The sequence below is a fragment of the Gekko japonicus genome, unplaced genomic scaffold (genome assembly GCF_001447785.1).
Source record: "Gekko japonicus isolate JY-2015 unplaced genomic scaffold, Gekko_japonicus_V1.1 scaffold96, whole genome shotgun sequence".
NCBI classification, from domain to species: domain Eukaryota; kingdom Metazoa; phylum Chordata; class Lepidosauria; order Squamata; family Gekkonidae; genus Gekko; species Gekko japonicus.
In genome coordinates this window covers 495,577-517,229 of record NW_015168048.1, presented here as the reverse complement: position 1 = coordinate 517,229, position 21,653 = coordinate 495,577, and the positions used below count along the sequence as shown (strand labels likewise).

Here is a 21,653-nt window from a genome sequence, read left to right as displayed (position 1 = left end):
GGAAAGAGGATTGTGTTTAACCCCTGTTGAATTATGCCTGTGTGTGCTTACTCCTACAGTGTGTGTGTGTGCCCCATAACTGTGTAAATAGTTAAATAAATACTTTAATTTGGGCTAATAATCTGTGTTGTGCTCTGACCACATAGTCTCCCCTGCTCTGCACAATACCAAAGCCCAGAGAAGCAAGGAAAGGCCAGACCCTTTGGTTGCCAATTTTCCAGGGATCCCCCAAAGATTGGGGATTCAATCTCCAAATAGGGAGATTCAGCCAGAGAGGTCTCACTGTCCCTCTAAAAAGGCAGTGATAATTCCATGAGTGATTACAGCGAATTTAAGGAGTGAGATTTGCCCACGGGACGAGGGTGGGAGGCAAACAGCTGAGTTGTAAACTGGAGCCCATTTTGCCATGGTAGGCAAATAAGCTTGGTTCATACAAAGGAAGGAAACCCTTTGCAGGCCTTTATTAGGAACTCATTGGGGCCAGTCCTGACTAGGGTTGCCAGCTCCAGGTTGGGAAATTCCTGGAGATTTTGTGGTGGAGTCTATGGAAGCCAGAGTTTGGGGAGGGAAGAGACCTCAGCTGAACAGAATGCCATAAAGCCCACCTTCCAAAGCAGTTATTTTCTCCGGGGGGGAGAGATCTGTTGTCTGGAGTTCTTGTGATACCTGGTGATCTTCAGGCTCCACCTGGAGGTTGGCTACCCTAGGCATAGCAGTCAGTGCTTCAGAGCAGGGTCTGCTAGATCCAGGTTCTTGCTGTAGAAGCTGACTGGGTGATTTTGGACCAGTCACAGACTTTCAGACTAACCTACCTCACAGGGTTCTTGTGCAAGTCAAAAGGGGGAGAGGAGAATGATGTAAGCTGCTTTGGTCCCCATTGCAGAGAAAGACTACTTTTCCTCCTGTGAAACCATTGTTGCCAATCTCCAGGTGAGGGCTGGAGAGCCCTCAGAATTACAGCTGCTTTCCAGATGGCAGAGATCAGTTGCCCTGAAGAAAATGGTGGACTCTGTGTCCTTATACTCTGCTGAGATGCCCTCCCATGACAGCCAATGTGACGTGGCAGTAAGGGCTTCAGAGCATGGTAGAGGCTGCAGGTGGAGGGGAGATGGAAAGCTGAAGAATGAGGGGGAAAGAAAGGTAGATTGAAGATTGGGAAGGAGATAGGGTTGCCAACTCCAGGTGGAAAATTCCTGGAGATTTGAGGGATGGAGCCTGCAGAGGGTGAGGTTTGAGTAGAGGTGGGACCTCAGACAGGTACAATGCCATAGACTCCACCCTCCAAACCAGCCATTTTCTCCTGGGGGACCATGGTTGACAATCTCCAGGCAAGGGGTGGAGATCACTCAGAATTACAACTGATCTCCAGGAGGGAGGGCAGAAGTCAGCTGCAGTCAGAGGGGCAGATAACAGTAGGTTGATGGCTAGCTGGGAAGGGGATGGGGTTGCCAACTCCAACTTTGGAAAGTCCTGGGGATTTCAAGGGTGGAGCCTGGAGAGGGTGGGGTTTGAGGAGGTCGTCACAACAAATTGATGCTGAGTGCCCAAGGCCTTGGCAGTCTCCCAGAGCCTCTTTCTAGAGCTCGTTGTATTTATTTCCACAACGGACCTTATTCCTAAACTAAAGATAAAAAGATAGATGATTTTATAGAAACAGTGTATCATACAAGACATTCCTATCAAACTCAGCTGTTCTGAAGACTTGGGGAGAAAATACAGTCTTAAGTTATTGGCATATTTAAACCCCACTCCCCCAAGTATTTTATTAGGATTCACTTGCAGCGCCACAAGGAGAAGAAGAAGAAGAAGAGATTGGATTTATACCCCGCCCTTCACTACCCAAAGGAGTCTCAGAGCGGCTTACAAACTGAAATTGCAAGAGTTGTGTTGGAGAGAAAACTGAGGAAAACGACAGAGGAATGAAAAATATAAATTAACATACACAGGATAAGTAATGGAAATTATTTATACAACATATCTCCTTTATATATAAAAGCCGAATGGTGGTGGCACTTCTCTAGAACATTCCACATGCTCCGGAATTGGTTGGCGCCCAGGTGTATCACTCAGAATCCGCCCCTATCCACTGGCTGCATTGCTTGAGTCTCGCCTCCAACATTCTAAACAGTTTGCTGTTCTGAGGTAAAATATGTCCAATCTCCAGATGGCAGAGATCAGTTCCCCTGGAGAAAATGGTGGGCTCTGTATCCTTATATGCTGCTGAGGTGGCCCCCGTATGACAGCCAATGTGATGTAGCAGTCAGGGCTTCAGAGCACGGGAGAGGCTGCAGGTGTGTGGGGGGTGGAAAGCTGAAGAGTGAGGGTGAAATAAAGGTAGGTTGATAAATGGCTGGGAAGGAGATAGGGTTGCCAACTCCAGATGGGAAATTCCTGGAGATGTGAGGGATGGAGCCTGGAGAGGGTGAGGCTTCAGGAGGCGTGGGACCTCGGACTCCACCCTCCAAACCAACTATTCCCTTCTGGGGAACCATCATTGCCAATCTCCAGGTGAGGGCTGGAGATCACTCAAAATTACAACTGTTCTTTAGGTAGCAGAGATCAGTTCCTCTGGAGAAAATGGTGGACTCAGTGTTATTATACCCTGCTGAGGTCGCCACAGCAAATTGACACTGAGTGTCCAAGGCACCCACCCAGAGCCTCTTTTTAGAGGCCGTTGTATTTATTTCCACAACGGGCCTTTTTCCTAGTATGTAATAAATAAACAACATGCAATTAATAAACCATTTCCAAAAATACACTAATAATCTACTAGTGACTGGAAACTGATTGAGTAGGACAAAACTGACTTTCACCCATGAGACAATTGGTAGGCCAATTTTTTTTGTGTGTAACCTGCAAACCAGGAACAAAAGACATCTTCTCAGCATTTCCTTCTATATTACACAATAGATCACAAAACAGTAGCAATGCTTTGTAAGCTGTGAATGTTTACTTACAGGTTCCACAAATTCAAACATCTTCCTCTCCTGAACTTCCTGTACTTTGAAAACATATTCCAGAGAGACTTCGTAGAAATGCTGCCGAACCAGGTCAACCTGGTTGTCTGCCTGTCATTTATCACAGGAATTAAAGATACAGATTAGGTACTAAAATATGGCTTCATTTGTCCATTTATTTTTACAGAAACTTCCATAAATGCTGATAACATATCAGGTTCTCAAAGATCATTGCCCATTTCTGACTGCACCATCAGCTTCCCCACGAGAGAAAATAGAACAATGGATTTCATATGGTTCCAAGAAACCCTGAGATTTCCTAAAAGCTTCGCAGGGGCTTCTCAGTGAGGTCAATAATTGAAGATACGCTTCCCTGATAGACAGTAACCACTATTTCCCATATCCCCCTGCAATGCAGCACCACAGAATTGTGATGCGTGTGTTCTATGTCATAACCACAGTTATACCCAAAAGTCGTGGCAAACCCCTTAAATGAACACAGTGTGTATGCCCTAGGACACTCCTCAGAATCTTTTGCAGTATACATTCTACAGTACACCCACTACACACAAAGAAGTCAATTGGGAGATAAATAAATGGGGAAATGATTCCCTGAAGGTTGAAAGCCTGAAAACCACTAGGTTAGAGTAAGTCACATACTCCTCTGTCGTTATTCTTTTTTTCCCCTTAAATGTACATTAAGAGGCATGCTACTAGATCCCAGGATTTTGTGTGCCACAAGGTTCATCGAATCTGGGAAGTCTGCAACCAAACCTGCAGAAGGGCTGCTCTGGTGATTTTAAAAAAGCTGACTTTTGTAATCTTTGCAGTGCATTGCTTTCCTTCACACCTGCACTACACTTCCTAAATGGCATAATGATAATGTGCATGCAAAAGATTGGGGGAGGGATGAGTTGGTATTTTTAAGAAGATTTTTTTTTCAAGCATTTGCAAGATGCTTTTCAGAATTGGTGGGCCAATTATGATTCAAGTCATGGGTTTACCCATCACCAGAAATCATTTTTTCAAATTCAACAGAAACTCTAGATTAATTTTCAGGAGCATGTGAAATTCAGCGTGGCTGGAGGAGACCAGCATAGAATCTATGGAGTACTGTCAGTGAAAAATGGGAAATGTGATATATTAGCGGCCTTGCTAGAAACTAAACAAACAAAAACCACCCACCCACTTTTATTACTATAGATGCTGTGTATGTGGCCATTCTAAACTCCCAGATGTTTGGACACAAGTAGCAAGCCAGTGCAATAGTCTATACATGAACTATTTTTGTGGCTGAGCCAGATGCCCATGATGCAGCTGTGTGTTATTAATGAAGCATAGCATCCAATCTTCTAAAATTACCACAAACAGCAAACCACTCCATATACATTTGTCATGCTTCCCCTTCTGAAATATTAGCTCAATACCTAAAACTGTAGATATTTCATGCCTGAGAACATGTGGCCTTTTGCTTCCATTTAAAGGACACATAGTTTAGATGCCTTGTTCCAAATTTCAGCGTCTAACCAAAGTGCCAGGCATCCAAAGATGTCATAAAGGCTTTGCAGCAGAATTGCATTTGTCAGTCCAAAAAATACTGTGGAAACTCACAAGAGGTCAGCACATTTGGAGACAGATATGCTTAATGACTGAATACTGGACTGACTGCATCAAGAAACATTAACTTCCTAAATACGTCAAAATATTTCTTCCTAAAAATATCCAGAAGCAAAGTTAAATAAGAAAGATGTCCACAAGGTGGCACCAGATGCCCTACTGCAAAAGAACTGGCCTGTCATGGTCAAATCAATTCGAGAAATTCAACACGGCCTCTTTGCCCTTACTACTCCCTTAGGATTGCCCAAATAGAATTAACAGCTGGCAAAATTCCGAGAGGCAAGGAGATCACTGTTGTCTAGATTTAGAGATCTCCATCCCACAGTCTAATTTTTCTTCAGCCTTCAGCCTCTTTCTACTTCCCTTCCCTTCATTTTGCTTCCCTTCTTCTTCAGCTACCTTGCATCTAGGCTTTCTGTTCCATAGCTTCCATACCTTTTGTGTCTTTGACCCAGCCACCTTTCCGATCCTTAACCTGCCCCAACGGTGTTCCTCTTTTTCAAGATCCCCTGGGGAGATTTTCATTCCAGCAAAATGACCCTTATTTCCTTCCCACCAAAGATGGAATGTGAACTTCACACCAGTCCATCAGTAATCAGAGTTCTCCCTGCCATAAGAGCAATACAAACTATAGTGCTCCCTGTCATAATGTCACCACAGGTTTTACAGTGTGATGCTTTTAGACCTGTTATCTGCTATGGGTTCAAAAGTTTAGGAAAGCCTCTTTTTCACTGGCATAAAAGCATTTTCTGTAACATCTTCCTACTTCAACATTCTGTAAGATGAAACATAGGATTTGTTAAACAGGTCAGACTGCAGATTGCTTTTATGACAGACAGGCTGCTTGAAATAGGCTCTGTAGGTTGTTATGTAAGCAGGCTCATCCTCATCATATGCAATATTATGAGAAATAAAACAAGTGATGACCAGCATGTTACACACTACAGTGGTTGTGTGGAAAACACACCACAAACATGCTGTTTCTAGAAGTACAAACATAATAAAAGTAATGCACAAACCCTCGGGGGGGGGGGAGGATTAGAGACCATTCCCAAGGATATGATTATGGGAGGGGGGGACATTTTTACAATTTTTGTGACAGTTGTTTATCATATTTATTTTTTACCTTGATTTGTATTCATCCCATTGTCTCCTTTTTAAATGTGTCTGAACCTAATGGAACTGTGTGAGGAAAAAGCCTAAGATGACCAATTATACAAACAGATTAACACGTCTTATTTCAACCACTAATTTATCCATTACCTAACGGTTGTGTCTCCTCAGGGTATGATAAATCTTCGTTCTCTTTTTCAATACCATGAAGCCTCAAGCTAAAAATAATTTCCTTAGAATTGCTCTGGTGATTTCAGAGGAACTGCACACAGTTCACGGCATCCTGTGCCTTGAGATGCACAAACAAATTTGTGAAAACTGTCACAGGACAGTGTGATAAAAAGAAAACAAGGAATAACTCTCACCTCTTGAAGCTGGGATTCTTTTTTCTTAGAAGACAGGTTTAAGTGCTTTTCTAACACACCACAATATTTCTCTGTCTCCTTATCATACTTCTTCTTAGCTTCCTGACCAAAACAAAAGAAATAAAAGAAAAGGAAATGAAATGAAATCATATACATACAAGCTTTTATGAATGATTGCACTGCAGCAGTTCTTCAGAATTTTTCTTTACCTTCGGTAATGGCAGAAGTGAGCTATGCCAACTTTGTGTCAGGGCAAAGTCAAATATTATCCATTTCTACATAGGTAAACAGCCTCCAAGTAAGACAAAGAATGTACGATGTATCATTTAAAGTACAAAAGTTCTTGTCACCATGTGTAGTATAATCAGAATTCAGATGCTGTCTGAATACCTCACCACATATTTGGGGGGATAAACTGTCAGCAACTTATGAACTGGTGAATTAGAAAGTTTTCCACAGCTATATCAAAAGAAGCTGGTCCAAGAAGAGAAATCAGCTTCTTTACTGACACATCAGCACTTCCTTGAAATCATAACTTCGCCACTGGATCCAAGATTTGGAGTGTACACATTCCCTCCTCTCCCTCTTCCCTCTCATTCTGTCTGTTCTTGACTTCCTGGTACAGGTAAGCTGTAGCATGCCATTGTGTTCAAAACTGATAACCTGTGATCGACATTTGCCATCCTGGCCACAACTGAAAACCCAGTTCAAATAATGGGCTCGAATCCAGTGCAGTATTTCCACCCACACAGCAGGACTTTCTTGGCTCCCACCTCCCACTGCAGCCCAAAATGTACCCCAAATTATTTATTTATTTAATGTATACCCTTGCCTTTCTCTCCAAAGGGGGCCCAAAGCAGCTTGCATCATTATCCTTGCCTCGATTTTATCTTCACAACAACCCTGAGACACAGTGAATGGCCCAAAGTTACCCATTTGTGGCAAACTGGGGATCCAAACCTGACTCTTCAAATCCTAGTCCAGCTTGCTAACTACTACAACCAAAATGCTGTTCCAGAAGGCCAAGACCAGAATTTTGTGGGACACTTCAGGCTACAGGAGGAGGGGAGGTGACAAAATTGTACTCCTTCCAGTTCAGCACACTGCATCATATCCAAGCCCATGGTGTCCAATTCTGATTTAGATAGCAAGTCCAGCTATAGTTTTGCCACTTTGGACATAATGAAACTGTATGGCTAGCCTTAACCAGGAAGTCACGGATGGGACTGGAGTGCATGCGTCAAGGTGGAAGAACTGCAGCATGTTCCTGACTTCCAAACTATGTCTTGAAGGCCCAGGAATACCAGGTCTGAACTGAGACACTGTGTCTCGTCACCCAGGTATTCACATGCCACTCTTTAACATCTATTCAAGGCTAAATAAGCCACCTGGTTTTGTGTGTGTTGGGGGGGGGATCTTTTTTTGTAGCTAATTATTCTGTAAAACCATTGTGGGGAGTAAATAAAAGGGGCTATACCTTTTGATATACAATCTACCAAACGTGTTTTGGTTACGGCCCTCACTGTAAAAATAGACTAAAGCCACTGCCTTGCACAACTAGAATTCAGCTTGGTGTCAGTTTTAGGTGCTATTTTAATTCAAACACCAAGATCAGAAGCTCGGCAATAAAGAGTTTACAAGAAGCCTCTCTTTTATAAGAAGAAAGTCTGGGGAGGGGGGAGTTGGCAAGAATCCCTAGTTCTTACCAGCAGCAACTAGTTGTTATAGTAACAAAGCAAGACAAGGAGAAAGATACAAGGCCTCAGAACAGCTAAGAAAAACTTAACGTTGCCATGAAGTTTCACTCTCTAAAGTATTAAAACGGAGGAGAAGGGTTTTAAGGAGTGGGAAAGCCCAGAGGGGAAAATATTTTTGTTTGTTATTTGCAGTAATTTACAGCCCTTTTCCCAGCTTAGCTGCTGCACCAGTGCCCTTTCCCAGACAGTCGTGCAGGCAGTGCATCATGGCACCATTTCCAGTCGGACTTGGCTTATGTGACCACAGAGAGAGCAAATAAAGACAGTATCTGCTTGTCACTTTCAATTGATACAGGGACAGGAGGGAATCGCCACTTGTGGCAAAGCAACCACACCTCAGCCAGACTGCCTCAGATGATGCCTCTCTCAGTTTTCATTTAGTTGAGCACTTACAAATGAGAACAAGCAGAGCTTTTGTAGGCTGCTTTCACACATCACTAGATAGCGCACTCTCACAGGAAAATCCAGTTGCAAACAATTGTTATAGTGCATTGAGAGTATATTATCCAATATGTGTACAAATGGTCAGAAAGTCTTCAAAAAGAAGCACCAAAAAACCCAAGTGACCCAAATACAGTGTCCAGTGCTTCCAAACACCCAACATAATGTGTCAAATGTGACTTTCTAATCTCCCTGGTAGAGAAGAGTTGAAAATAAGCATTCTCCAGTTCTTCTACCTACCTTAGCAGCCCCAATTTGCTCCTTCCGGAATTTCTCCAGAGGTGTGATCAAGACCTCACCAGCATTCTCAATCTGGCAGAAGAAGAAGGAAAAAAGATGAATATCCATCTTTCCAGTACTAAGCATTTTCTCTCACACACAAACACCTCATTCAATTACCGGTATAATTTTGTCTGAATAATGCAGACCTTTCCCCAGGAAATATCACTTGGACTGGGAAGGAGGCTAAGAGAGTGAATGGATCACGAAGGATCTTCATTCAAGCCAAAAAAAGGAACTAGCTTCTAGTAAAGAGGAGTGATCTATGGTCTATGTATAAAGAAGGATTCTGGGAACTTGGTTGTATGTTCCTGCCCTCTAAACTTTACATGTCAGTGAAACTCAGAAACCTATGATTGGCTGCGGTCACACGGGCAGGAAAATGCGGGGGGGGGAGCGTGGCTGTGTGCCCCGGGGCAAAATAACGCGTCGTTGCACGAGCAGACATCCTGTGGAAGTCCCGTGGTAGGGGGGAGGTGCCGATCACACCACAATCCTGCAGCGCGGCAAAGAAGCACTGCGCTGTGGCAAATGGGTGGGGGTTTTCTGTACACCGACGTATGCGCATGACCCGTTGGGTGCTTGTGCACATCCCGAGGACACTTTGAAAACAAAAGAACCTTTTTGCGAGGGGACATGGGTGGGCGCCGGATGCCATGGGATTCCACCGGAAACGCGATCACGCGCCCACCCTTGCCCCGCAGGTTCCGAAAACTAGTACCTCCGAGGTACTAGTTTTTTACCGCGCATCTTCGGAGTGAAGCCTCGGGTGAGCCACAGGAGCTCTACGCTTCCCAGATGTGGCGGTGAGATCGCACCCGGAAAGTCCGCCTATCTTCCGTCTCTCTAGCGTGCCTAATGCTCCATGTGACCGCAGCCAATGAGTGTTTAAGCAGAAACTGAAAAGAAAGTCTCTCTCCTCAAAGTATTAAATACCTTGTTGAATAGCAGAAACATTTACTTGCTGGCAACAAATTATCTTGGTGTTTGCATGAATACAAAGTTACCTCTGTTTTTCAGTTTGCTCACTTCATACATCCTACATCTGATTCCACCTGACCTTTTCTCCTCCAAGTTAAATAAAACGTTTTGTTTATTTTGCACTGCCAAAAGCCTCTCATGCCATTTCAAAAACAGAATATAAGAAGGTGATTTTGTTGCTTCCCTCAGTTCCATGGGCTGAGCCCGCATCTATACATACACACACACACACACACACACACACAGAGCCATAGTCAAACAAATAAGGAAATAGATAAAGGGGCTGCTTAACAAGAAAGAAGACAGAAGGGAAAATCCTGCCCGTGAGGGAGGGAAGAGGGCATCTTAGAAGGCTTCACCTTCGAGTCCTACATGCTAATACTGCATCCATCCCCCAAGCTGTTGACACGTAGCCCCTATTTTTCTGGCCAGTAACAAGTCCCCATAACAAATAACATATTGGTCTTTCAAAAAGGAGAGAGTTCCAGCGCAGCACAGGAAAAAGTGTTTTGGAAAAAGTGTTTTGGAAAAAGAACTCAAAGATGCATTAGCCATGTGCCAGCTTTTGGGTTTACAGGACTACTACCCTGAAACACAGACAATTCTAATGCTGGCTTACTACATAATAAAATAAACTCATTTCTGACTGACCTCCTGGCCAGAAGTATCAAAGGAAACAAATATGCATTTTCCCCTTTTATGCAAGGGGAAAAATATTTGTTTCCTTTGATACTTCTGTGAAGGCATCTGCAAACTGCCCAATTACTCTATGGAATTCCATGCTCTTGGCTGTGATGAGTGGTTTCGCAGAGGATTGAAATTTAACACCCTCAGCCTAAACTGGTTTAAGGGATCCTCAAATTAATATTGAACTATTCACACTTTACTGTTCCTTTTGTGCCAACCGCTATAAGACTAATGACCGCAGCTTTAAAATTAATCTACTTAAACCCTGCATTAAACACTGGTAGTAAGTTTGCAAAGACAGGAAGAGCTAGCCTGCTCACAAGCAACACAGATCATAACTTGCACAGAGGAGAAGAAGAAGAAGAAGAGATTGGATTTATACCCCTCCCTTTACTTGGGAGTCTCAGAGCGGCTTACAAACTCCTTTCCCTTCCCCTCCCCACAACAGGCACACTGTGAGGTAGGTGGGGCTGAGAGAGCTCTTGACAGAAACTGCTCTTTTTCAAGAACAGCTGTGCCAGAACTACGGCTTGCCCAAGTTCATCCAGCCAGGTGCAAGTGGAAGAGTGGGGAATCAAACCCGGTTCTCCCAGATTAGAGCACTTAACCACTACACCAAACTGGCGGTCTAAACATTTGATGGACATACTGTCCCTACTCTATGCAACACAGTTTCTGCTGAGCTGAGCCAGAGGTGGCTGAGAATCACAACAGCCAAAGGGGGGAAATGGGTTTTGCCTTTAGCAGGGGTGTGTGAGTAAATGAGAGAGAAAATCATCCTACATGAAATAGCTGTTTGTGCACAGGGAGGCTGCAGTGGCATCTGTCTACTGCTGGGTTACAGTAAGTATCCACAGAGCTGGAAATGGGGACACAATCAGCATATTTGACCCAACTCTACAACAACTTCTACATTTGATGCTATCAGGGAAACTTTATTCCAACTGAGAGCAAAAATGTACAAACAAGCTGTAGCGCATAATTGGGCCTTTGTTCTCCAAGTGCGAGACCAACTGGATTCAATGGCAGGCAGTTCATCGTGGTTTGCTGTCCCTGTTGTGCTGCCAAGACTTACTCCCAGAGGATGAATATTGCTATTCTCCAAGGCACAAAAGCCGACAATTCTGGCTCTTGAACCAGACCAAGGCTACTGGCCAAAGAAGGCAAGAAAAGGCACAGAAATTCTTCTCAATCTTCTTCTCATCGCCAGCATGTATCAAAGTCTCCACCATCACACAATGTAGGCAAAATACAACCCTCATTTCTGTGCATAGCTCAGTACTGATCCAAAAGTTGCCTAGGCCAAGGAGAGATGGCTCAAAATAAGATTTTATGTCACCAGTTATTTTCACCTAGAAAACACCAGCAGAAACGTCAGCTATTCCAAAGATTGCCCGTATCCAGTGCTCTAACCCCTTGACAACTCATCACCAATTCCCTTTCCACTATTTTTGAACAGATCATACTTAAGCCCATACCATGCGCATGCGCTCATCTTCCAGATTTCTAAGGACAGCAGCAAACTCTTGTAGGGATTTTGCTGGAAAAGACAGAGAGTCATAAGGTTGATTAATCCAAGAATGTTATTCTTTCTTTTTAAATTGAATTAAACTGTATTAAAGAATGTTAGTCTTTCTAGGAGCTGAACAACTTTCTCCCCAAAATCAGCAAAAAAAAAATAAATGCTACCTTAGCAGTGCAAATCAAGGCCCTTTTTATGCACGTCCATTGCCCTCACTTTCACTGTGCATCACCATCAGGGGTTTTTCCCTTTCTGCATTCTCCTGTGCATTCCAGTCAAGTTTTTTCTTTCTAAATTGACCCCCCCCCTTTCAGCGCTGAGCCCACTTTCAATCTGCTGTTTCCCTGGCTTTTCTCAGACTGCTTTTGTGACAATTTCCCCCCCTTGGCTTATTTTCAAGCCGAAGGTAATCTAAACGCATACACATTCCCTTGGACTTTTCCTCCCCCTTCCCCTTAGAGGCCTATTGGTCTCTCCTTATTGGTCAGTTTTGTGCTGGGCATGTCTTTTGAAATAGGAGATTAGGAAAGTCATTGCCTTTGTCTGACTTGTTTACAGGAACAGTTGGTTAGAATCCACTGCTATTAACTGTAAGGTTGTTGGTTTGATTCCCCATTCAGGCAAGTTGGGTTTTTGGGGGGAAATATATGGTTTTCTTTTAAATTTACTCTGATCACAAACATTTCAAATGTGAGGATGATGCTGTGGAGCCTGCTTTGGGGCAGCAGCAGCCTGTTAAAAAAAGTGTGATCCATCTCAACATCCAGTTTTTCCCCTTTGCATGTAATTTAATTTCCAAATAATGTGGAGAGGGGGGAGCTCAGGCTGCAAAGCACTAACGTCTCCACCTCCCTCCTCATGAACCTGTCTCTCTGAAAAAGTGGCTGGCGTCTCCTCCTGGGGGTGCACATCTTTAAAAACTTTTAACTGCACGTGCACACACACTACCTCTCGCCAAACTTTTAAAGCATTCCCTGCCAGTGATTTTTTTCTCCAACCATCCAAGATTAGTTAAACTCCTAACACTAGACTAAACTCTCCTTTTAAAAAACCAAAATTGTACAGATGGAAAACCTAACCAATGGTGGAGCTTGTACACCGATAAAGGCAGGGAACCACTAATGATGATCCCACAGTAAATTCAGCTTGAAGAATCTCCTATTTCAAAAGACAGGCCTAGTGAGAACTGACCAATCAGGAGAAACCAACCCCATGACAGTATCCGGATTCTCTCATCGGTATGCAGAATTTATACTCCTTGATTCCCAATAGAAAACCAGAGAGAGAGAAAAGGTGTAGAGTGAAGGTATAGCATTCAAAGCAAACCCCAACCAACTTGACTTCAGTGACAATCAGAAGTAAGCTGTGCATGCATAAAGAGCCAAAAGCAGAATTACAGGGTTCTAAGCTTATGGGAGTCAATGGGCTTAGAAAAGTGTAACTGTCCTTAAGTCCGCACTGTTGGTTACATTCATTTAAAAAGAAAAATAATACTCATATGGTAGTAGGCGGTTTTGTGTTTGTCTGTTTTTGTTTAATATTGGCACTTGTTAGGGAGGAGAAGGGTTGAGTTAACAAGTCTCCTTCCTGTGGCCAGCTGATAAGAATTTTCAAATTTCTCAAGTTTCTCATGCAACATGCGCAAGATTTTTAGACTGTAAGATCAAGGGATTTTTTCCTTCTTAAATGTCTGCACTGTTTCCATCCAACCTGTGTTTAGATTAGGGTTGCCAACTCTGGTTGTGAAATTCCTGGAGGTTTGGTGGTGAAGCCTGGGGAGGGCAGAGTTTGGGGAGGGGAGGGGGCCCAGCAGGGATGTGGTGATGCCACAGAGTCCACCCTCCGAAGCTGCCATTTCCTCCATGGGAACTCATCTCTTCAGTCCAGTGACCAGTCATAATTTTGGGAGAACTCCAGCCCCCACCTGCAGGTTGGCAGCCCTATCTTAGCTTTATCCAACACTTCTCTGAATTACTGACTATTTGCTTGTTATAACAAATGCATTATCTGATGTCATTAGCTATCTCCACCCCGAGGAAGCAAATATTTAGCAGGTGATACCTCCCAAGTTTCCCAGTAGAAAAGTGAGGGATTTCCACAGTACATTGGCGGCAGGGGGGCACAAACGCACACAAGAAACTGATGAGGTGCAATGTCAGCATAACATCAGGATGTACTGGCAGAGAGCCCTGACGGTGTTGTGCCCCATCTGGGGATCAATGTGGCAACAGTGCAAAGCAAGCCACTGCCCTGGTAGGAAAAGGGGCAATCCTAGGGAAGTGGCAAAACTTTGTTGGCTCCCTAAGCCACCCCAAGCCAAGAATGCCTCCCAGAACTGGCAGAAAGTAATGCCAGCACAAACTACAGGTGGGGAAGAAGGCACAACTGTGGTTAGGGATGCCGGACAGCTGCCCCACCGTACTCCATGGATCACTGGGACTAACTGGCATACAAACACTGGAAACCGAAACTCCACCCCATTGAAATGCATTGCAGCTCAAAAAAAGTTGCAAAGAAAATGCAGAATAGATTTTCCATTAAGATTTCTGGGCCCAGATAGGGTACTCTAGGGGTGTGGTCAGATGGCGTACTGGGAGCGGTTTAAACTGCTCCGGCCCTGATGCAGTCTTTTTTAACCTGGAGAATCGCAATCACACTCCCCTCCTTGCTCTGGATCGCTGTGCAGCCACATCGCTTCCTGCCGTCCACACGTGGGAGTGTGCTTTATTGTTTTTTTCTCTCAGTTTGGGCATGCGCACAGGCAGCCATCTGTAGAACTAAAATTTCTGCGCGTGCGCAGAACAGCGATTTCCACTTCAACCCGACTGCTGTAACCCTTCCCTTTAAACTTTAAAGGAACACTTCCCTTTAAATGTCTACCCCGAAAATGGCCTCCCGAACTTGTCTAAACCCTGAAACTAGGCACCGTTTAAACATTGTTTTTAATAACGCAGTGGCGGACCTCCGTCTATGCGCACACCGCCAACACTTTAAAAAAAATGGTGGGTGAAAAGCAGAAACCTCGGGCAGCTTTCGAGCGGGGAGGGGGTTTAAACTGGAAGTGGCTTGACACCACAGGAGCGATCAGACGTCAGAAAAGTGCGGCTGGAACCAGAGAATCAGAAAAACACCACTTGGGGACCTGGTATCAAAATATTCTGGGTTAAAGCAGTTTTGAGCTGAAAAGCAATGGCTGGGGACGGGAGGCAGATGCTGACTGTGTGATCGCGCAGATTCCATTTCTGAGGCGAGCTGAAAGTGGACTAAACAGCCCATCTGAACGCACCCTAGGACTGGAATGATAGCCCCCAGAATGGAATTCCATTCCCAGAATGCAGCTGCTACTCCCAGGGACCATCATTCCACTCTGGGGGCTGCCATTCCAGTCCCAGAGTAGTCTATCTGGGCCTAGAGACCTTAAAGGAAAATCCATTCCGCATATTCTTTGTGGCTTTTTTTGTGCTTTAACCCAGAGGATCTTCCTGCTGGAGGAGAAACTGCGAAGACAAGGCCCAGCCAGCTGGGAAGTTAAGCAGCCCTGAGCTCCCTCGGAAGGGTGAGGACAGGCATGGGAGGGGGTGAGAGGGGGGTGGAGAAGAGAGCCACAGGGCTGATTAAAGCCCTGGACGGGCCGCTTCTGACCCACGGGCCTTAGGTCTGACACCCCTAACATAATCCATTAAACACAAAGAAAAACAAGAGTCAATCTAGGACTTTCTGCAGCCATGCTATTTAGTAGCCAGCAGCTAATTGTTTCAGGCAGGAAGTATATTCCATTCTACTGTGGTGGCTCAAGTGGTTAAGACGCTGAACTGCAGGCTGTGGAAGGTCAGTAGTTCAGCAGTTCGAGACCCAGGTGCTGCAAGACGGAGTGAGCTCCTGTCTCTAGTTCCAGCTCCTGCCAACCTAGCAGTTCGAAAGCAAGAAATTGCAAGTAGATAAATAGGTACCGCTTCGGTGGTTAGGTGACAGCGTTCCGTGCACCTTGGTGTTTAGTCATGCCGGCCACATGACCACAGAAATGTCTGCGCTGGCTCTGGCTCTTCAGCTTTGAAACGGAGATGAGCACCGCAACCCTAGAGTCGGATTCGACTGGCTTTCGAGCAAGGGAACCTTTACCTTACATTTACATTGCTATGATTACCAAGAGATAGACAACATTACAGCCTTCTCTTTCAGACTGGGGGCCTCAACCTGGACATCAACCTCCTTAGAAAAAGGAGAGAAATAAAAGTTAACAGTGCCTCTCTTCAGCCATAGACCACCTACTTGAGAAAACTAGACACTTCTGAGAACCTTCTGAAGAAGCTAATAGTACTCCTCTATTCACCAAATGGACAACATATTTGATATTTTGCATGTTTCATTTATGGATTCCGCTTTGGTTTTAACAACTAAATCAGCTGTTTGGAACAAGGCCACCTTGGCCTAAAGGCCATGAACTTACCTATACATATTTCATCATCTGTTTCTGCATCACCTATACATCGAAATTTAAAATCATTCAAGGAATCGGCAAACTTCCGCTTTGCTGAAGACAGATCTGCCAAGAAAAACAAGGAGGAAACTGTATTAGACAAACTACTAGAGTGTGACATCCTGCTAACTTTAAAACAGTTTCCTTAACATCAGGCATGCTTGTTTTGAAACTACAAAGAACATTTCTCAAATGAGGAGGAGGAGGAGGAGATTGGATTTATACCCCACCCTTCACTTGGAGTCTCAGAGTGGCTTACAAACTCCTTTCCCTTCACCTCCCCACAACAGACACCCTGTGAGGTAGGTGGGGCTGAGAGAGCTCTGACAGAAACTGCTCTTTCAAGGACAGCTCTGACAGAACTATGGCTTGCCTGAGGTCATCCAGCAGCTGCAAGTGGAGGAGTGGGGAATCAAACTGGTTCTCCCAGATTAGAGTCCACACACTTAGCCACTACACCAAACTGGTGGAGAAAGACCATGCTAAAGGGTTTTAAGCTGATGTACAAAAAGCTGCAAAAATGATTTTGGAAAAGAAAAAAAGCCCTAAAAATATCCCTTTCATCATCCCTTCACAGAGAAACACACACACAAATGAACTGTTCCAAGAAAAGTTGCAATACCAGAAGTTGAGTGTCAGAGGGCCTGTGAAGTATATCGCAGGAATGGAAGAAACATTCCATTAAAAATACATGTGATTTCATACGACGTAAGATTCAACATTTGTGGTTATCTTAGAGAATGAACAATCATATCTGCCTCCCTCATTTAAGGGTTTTTTTGGGGGGTACAGCTATAATACTGTTCTTTTCAACAGGGTAAGTAAAATACTTCACATGTTCTACATAACACCTGTTCAATAAGAACAAGAAGGCTCCTTTATTATCACAGTCTCTAAATGTCATGCAGTTCTCAGAAAGACTGCTTTGAAAGAAGGCTTCAGTGGCAAGCAAAAGACACACACCAGGCATCCAAGCCAAAGAAAAGATAACTTCAACATATATTTGCTGTTATCCACACCCACCCATCAAACTTTATCATATAGACTGCAACATCTTGTTTGTTTGTTTTTGCTGTCCAATTGCAGCTTGTTACATCATAGAGCTTTCAAGGCAAAACACATCCAGAGGCCTGCCCTTGCGTAGAATCCCTGCACTTCCTGGGTGGCCTACCACCTGAGTGCTAACTAGGGCTGACCCTGGCTTAGCTTCCGAGATCCGACCAGATCAGGCTAGCCTGGGCTCTCCAGGTCAGGGCAACATCATGTTACCCTTCTCCATTTCCTTGCAGTTGAGCTGGGCTTCTGGTTTTCTGTTATATCTCTTTCTCTGATGAATCTCAGGGGGCTGTTTGTTTTCTTTTAAGATAGCTGCTTCAGCAGCTCTGTGTATCTTCTGTGAAGATATTTTTCTTTTAGTGTTTTTATACTTACTCTGATAAACCACCCAGCCTGCTCTAACTGACTGGTATGGAAATGGGAGTAGTCGGATATTTTTATTGCTATTTTGCCCTCCAGCCTTTGGCTATAATTTTCTCCTTTATTACTTTTCTTACCTTTTTTTACTGGAGCTAGCTGTTTGGATTGACTTTACAATTTTTCATCTTCTTCTTACAGACAGAAGCTTGTTACAAATAGAGTTTTATTTCCTGACAAAACTAGAGTCTGAACTACTACTTCGTTTTCCGCTCTTTGAGACAGGCCAAGAAAGAAACACACCCTGATTTCCCCAAGATGATGCCACAAGGAGACCACCAATGTGCTGCTCATAACATTAAATCATGACTCCGGGGCAAAAAGTTAACAGAACAAAACATGGCAAAGTTGGGTTCTGGACACAGATGCAACCTCATTGTCTGGTATTAGGTTTCTCATCTAATATAAGCAGCTCACTACCTGGGAGTGAGGAGAGGAACCTGTGAAGCAGGGAGAATGCAGAAATCCCAATAAATACCCAGGAATGCTACTTGGTAATCAAGCCATATCCAAACTTGTCTGAAGGAAGGCTACAGTAGGAAATCTTGAAAGTGGGCCTTCCAATTTTTCTAGCGGCAGAGATGGGAGGGGTGCTCAGGAATCAGAAATATGCATGAGTATTAGAAGGGCCAGATTAAGGAAGGCAATGCACAGAAGAACTTTTCCCTAGCCCAGTCAACTCAACTAAGAAACTGGCCTCAAGCCCTTCAGCCTGTAGCCCTATAAAGTATCAACTGCCTGCAGTTTACTCTGCAACCTGAGCATCAGCAGCACATGGCCACTAACTGCTCACTTTCACAACTGAAAAATAACTAGTAAAAGCCTATCACTACATTCAGCCATAAGTGTTTCCAGGTTTCCCTACTGATGGCCTGGACTTCACTCTCTTACTCGCTTTCTGCTGTCCTACGTTTTCTCCTTCAGCTTTGCCTCTTTCAGTGTGTACTTCTATCACAATGCTGGCAGGGGAGTCATATCTGCTCTGGTCTATGACCATAAGGACTATGCACCATTGGCCTAGCAAACTTTGAGGGTCCATGGTGATCTTAAAATCTGAATAATAAAGCTATGAATAAACTATCTGGAAGGAAGCCACCTTGCACGGGGAGCCTTACAACATGTATTAATGGCTTAGATCCAATCTAATGTTTCCAAGGGGGAGGTGTAAAGATTTCCACCCACAGAATGTGATTTTCCTGCCTCTTCTCTCCCAGGACCAGGATGTTAGGGTCCATTTCAAACTACTGTGGGAGGAAGATTGCGTTCCATGGGTAGAAATCCTTGCACCCCTGAAAACATTACTCAAGCCAAAGCTTAGAAGGATATCACAACGGTACAGGTACTTCTAGTTCAGTCCATTCAGTGACACATTCAGAAATGCTGTATGGCAATTGTTAAGAATGAAGAACATAAAACCAGTGATGATACAGGATAGGGACAGAGGAAACTGCATTAACACACACACACACCCAATACATTCAACATCACTGGGGGGAGGGGAAACCACTGGCTCTTCTGTTCTCACCATATGTTACCCCACAAGTCTGATATGAGCAGAATTAATAAAACACATCAAATAATCCTAAACCCTTTCAAAGGTCTTGTTTTGGAATGCCAGAACCACTTCTGTATTATGTGTATAGAAGAACTAAAATGTTTTCAGAAATGGAAGGGGCTCAAGAGGATTTGGCGCTTAACCTAGCTGCTCAGAAGCGATGCCAGCTTTCTGTCATTCCATTCATAATAAGGAAGCCAAACGTTAATTACATAAGGATCCATTTCCTTTTCTCTAAGCTGTATGCTGACCTCATGCCACCGAGGTTGTTTACGGAGCGTTCTGCTACACTCTACCCTTCCACTCGCCATAAGGTTAGCAATGGGCCTGGCTGGTTTATTTGCTTGTGGATTCCTAATCAAAATGGATTTACTATGACATCATTCAGCCACACAGCATTTGGGAGGGATCCAAACGCGCCATTCTGCCAGAGACAGGAAGAATGGGAAAGATACTTGGCGTAAGGCCTGGAAAGGTGCCAAATTCAAAATACTGCAGAAGAAGCCCCTTTGGCAAAGCATCAGCTTAAAAACCATGGACAGACGGCAAGTCAGGCTCAGGAGTGGTTATTATGTGAACAGCCTCTACTAAGAGGAAAAATAAATTCCATGCTATAGACTCAGTCCAGACATTAAAAATGTGGATTATCCCAAAATATTTCAGGAGCGTTTTCCCCACACACACTGTATGGCTCTCAATCTTTTTTGAACTATGCCATTTGATGCCTTACTTGCAAGATGCCTTAAGCTGCCACTGATGAGAGGAAAGCCAGAATATAAATAAAAGCAAACCAAAACTTCACATTACACTGTCCCTCCTCTGTTCAGTCACTGCACAGTCCAATTCTTTCCCTTGAATGTTTGGTCACAAAAAACGTAGTTTGCTTGCCTGCCAGCAACAAGTGGAAGTGTGTCTCCATCTCTGTTTTCCACAAACCATATTGATTTCAGAGCCTGGAAGCAGTGACAAGCTGATAGGTTTGTACAAACATGGAAGTAAACTAGAGGGCACGAGAGAAGGAGGGAACAGGAAGTCCAAGGTTCAGACATGAAGGGGCAAACTACAGTTTACCACAATGTGAGATCTAAGCTGTTAGTTTAGTTTCATCACAGTGCTGCAGTTGACAACTACAAGGCAGCACACTGCAACCAAAACCCAGCATTTACTCAGAATATACAAAGCACATATAAGATGCTGATCAGTATACTAGCAGAGCAGAAAAATAATTTAATTACCCGTTGAGAAGGAAACAAAGCCATCAGGCTAACTGGTGAGAAGGCTCCAAGCCCACTACTTTAGTTTGGGAGCAAAATAGACCAAAGTATCTAAAAGAAATGTCAACAGCGTTGCTTCAGCCCAAGATAGTTTATTTATTTATTTTTTATTTTATTTTTGGATTTATATCCCGCCCTCCCGAAAGGCTCAGGGCGGCTAACAATAGGGCATGAAAGCCAGAGTTAAAACAATAAAAACAGAGTAAAACAGTATAATACAATATCATACACTAAAATGTTGGTGCTCTAAAGGTCACATAGTTCGTTAATTGCAAGATGGGATTCTGGCGTTATTTATAGCAGACCAACAACATACATCCCAACAGCGCTGTCACCCCATCTTCAATGATAAGCACCATGATAATAGCTCCAAATACTTTGCATCTCAGGAGCATTAAAGATCAAAAATTATACCCAGCTTTGCATGCAGTTGCAATGATTCATTCCATTTAACATGGTTACTACAGGGATTCTCTTCTTCCACCACTAGATGGTGATCTTGTACATCATTCTAGGAAATGCATTAATAACTGCAGTAATAGCTTTCAGGGGACATAAACACCAAGGAAATAATTTGTTTTCCCACATGTGTGACCAAAAAAAGAGAGACTACAGAGAACTGCAGTTCTCAGCAATTTCCAGACATGCTTAATTATCTGATGTTAATTTTTACTGCTTAAACTTCAGATTTGCTTTATTGAAATATGAGTCCAAAGGTAATTAGACTTTTTTATTTTCCTTATTTATGTTATTTATAGTCTGCCTTTCTCACTTGGACTGAAGGCTGAATAAATAAAAAATACAATAGGATTAGAGTTATAGAGAATCAGAAATCTAAAAACAAAACTGAAGAAAAGGACAAGTATTCACATGACACAGTAAATGATAGTAGGATCCTAGTTTCAGCAAGCTAAACACAACAGTATAGACCACAGTCTCTAATTGTTTATCCAAGTAAGTTTGTGAATAATTTAGTACAGTGTAACTATTTCTTGCATAGAAAAGCCCTCAAATAATAATTCAGTTTTGCTTGTTTGTAGAAAGCCAGGATGGGGGAGAGAGCCTTCCTGACCTCCTCAGGCAGGCCATTCAACACTGTGGGGGCTACAACGGAGAAGACATTTGCAGAAGACCTTGCTCAGATGAGCAAATCTG

At 43.6% G+C, this 21,653-nt stretch overlaps 1 protein-coding gene across 1 annotated transcript in view; it reads right to left on the bottom strand.

Annotated features, from left to right (window-relative positions):
- ARHGAP26 (Rho GTPase activating protein 26) overlaps positions 1-21,653 on the bottom strand; it is a 456,611-nt gene that overhangs the window by 331,772 nt on the left and 103,186 nt on the right. The window contains exons 2-6 of the mRNA XM_015414327.1: positions 16,167-16,262; positions 11,676-11,737; positions 8,491-8,562; positions 6,053-6,154; positions 2,958-3,068 (exon numbers count right to left, since the gene is read on the bottom strand). Coding sequence (XP_015269813.1) covers positions 2,958-3,068; positions 6,053-6,154; positions 8,491-8,562; positions 11,676-11,737; positions 16,167-16,262 — 443 coding nt within the window. The remainder of the gene's footprint in view (positions 1-2,957; positions 3,069-6,052; positions 6,155-8,490; positions 8,563-11,675; positions 11,738-16,166; positions 16,263-21,653) is intronic.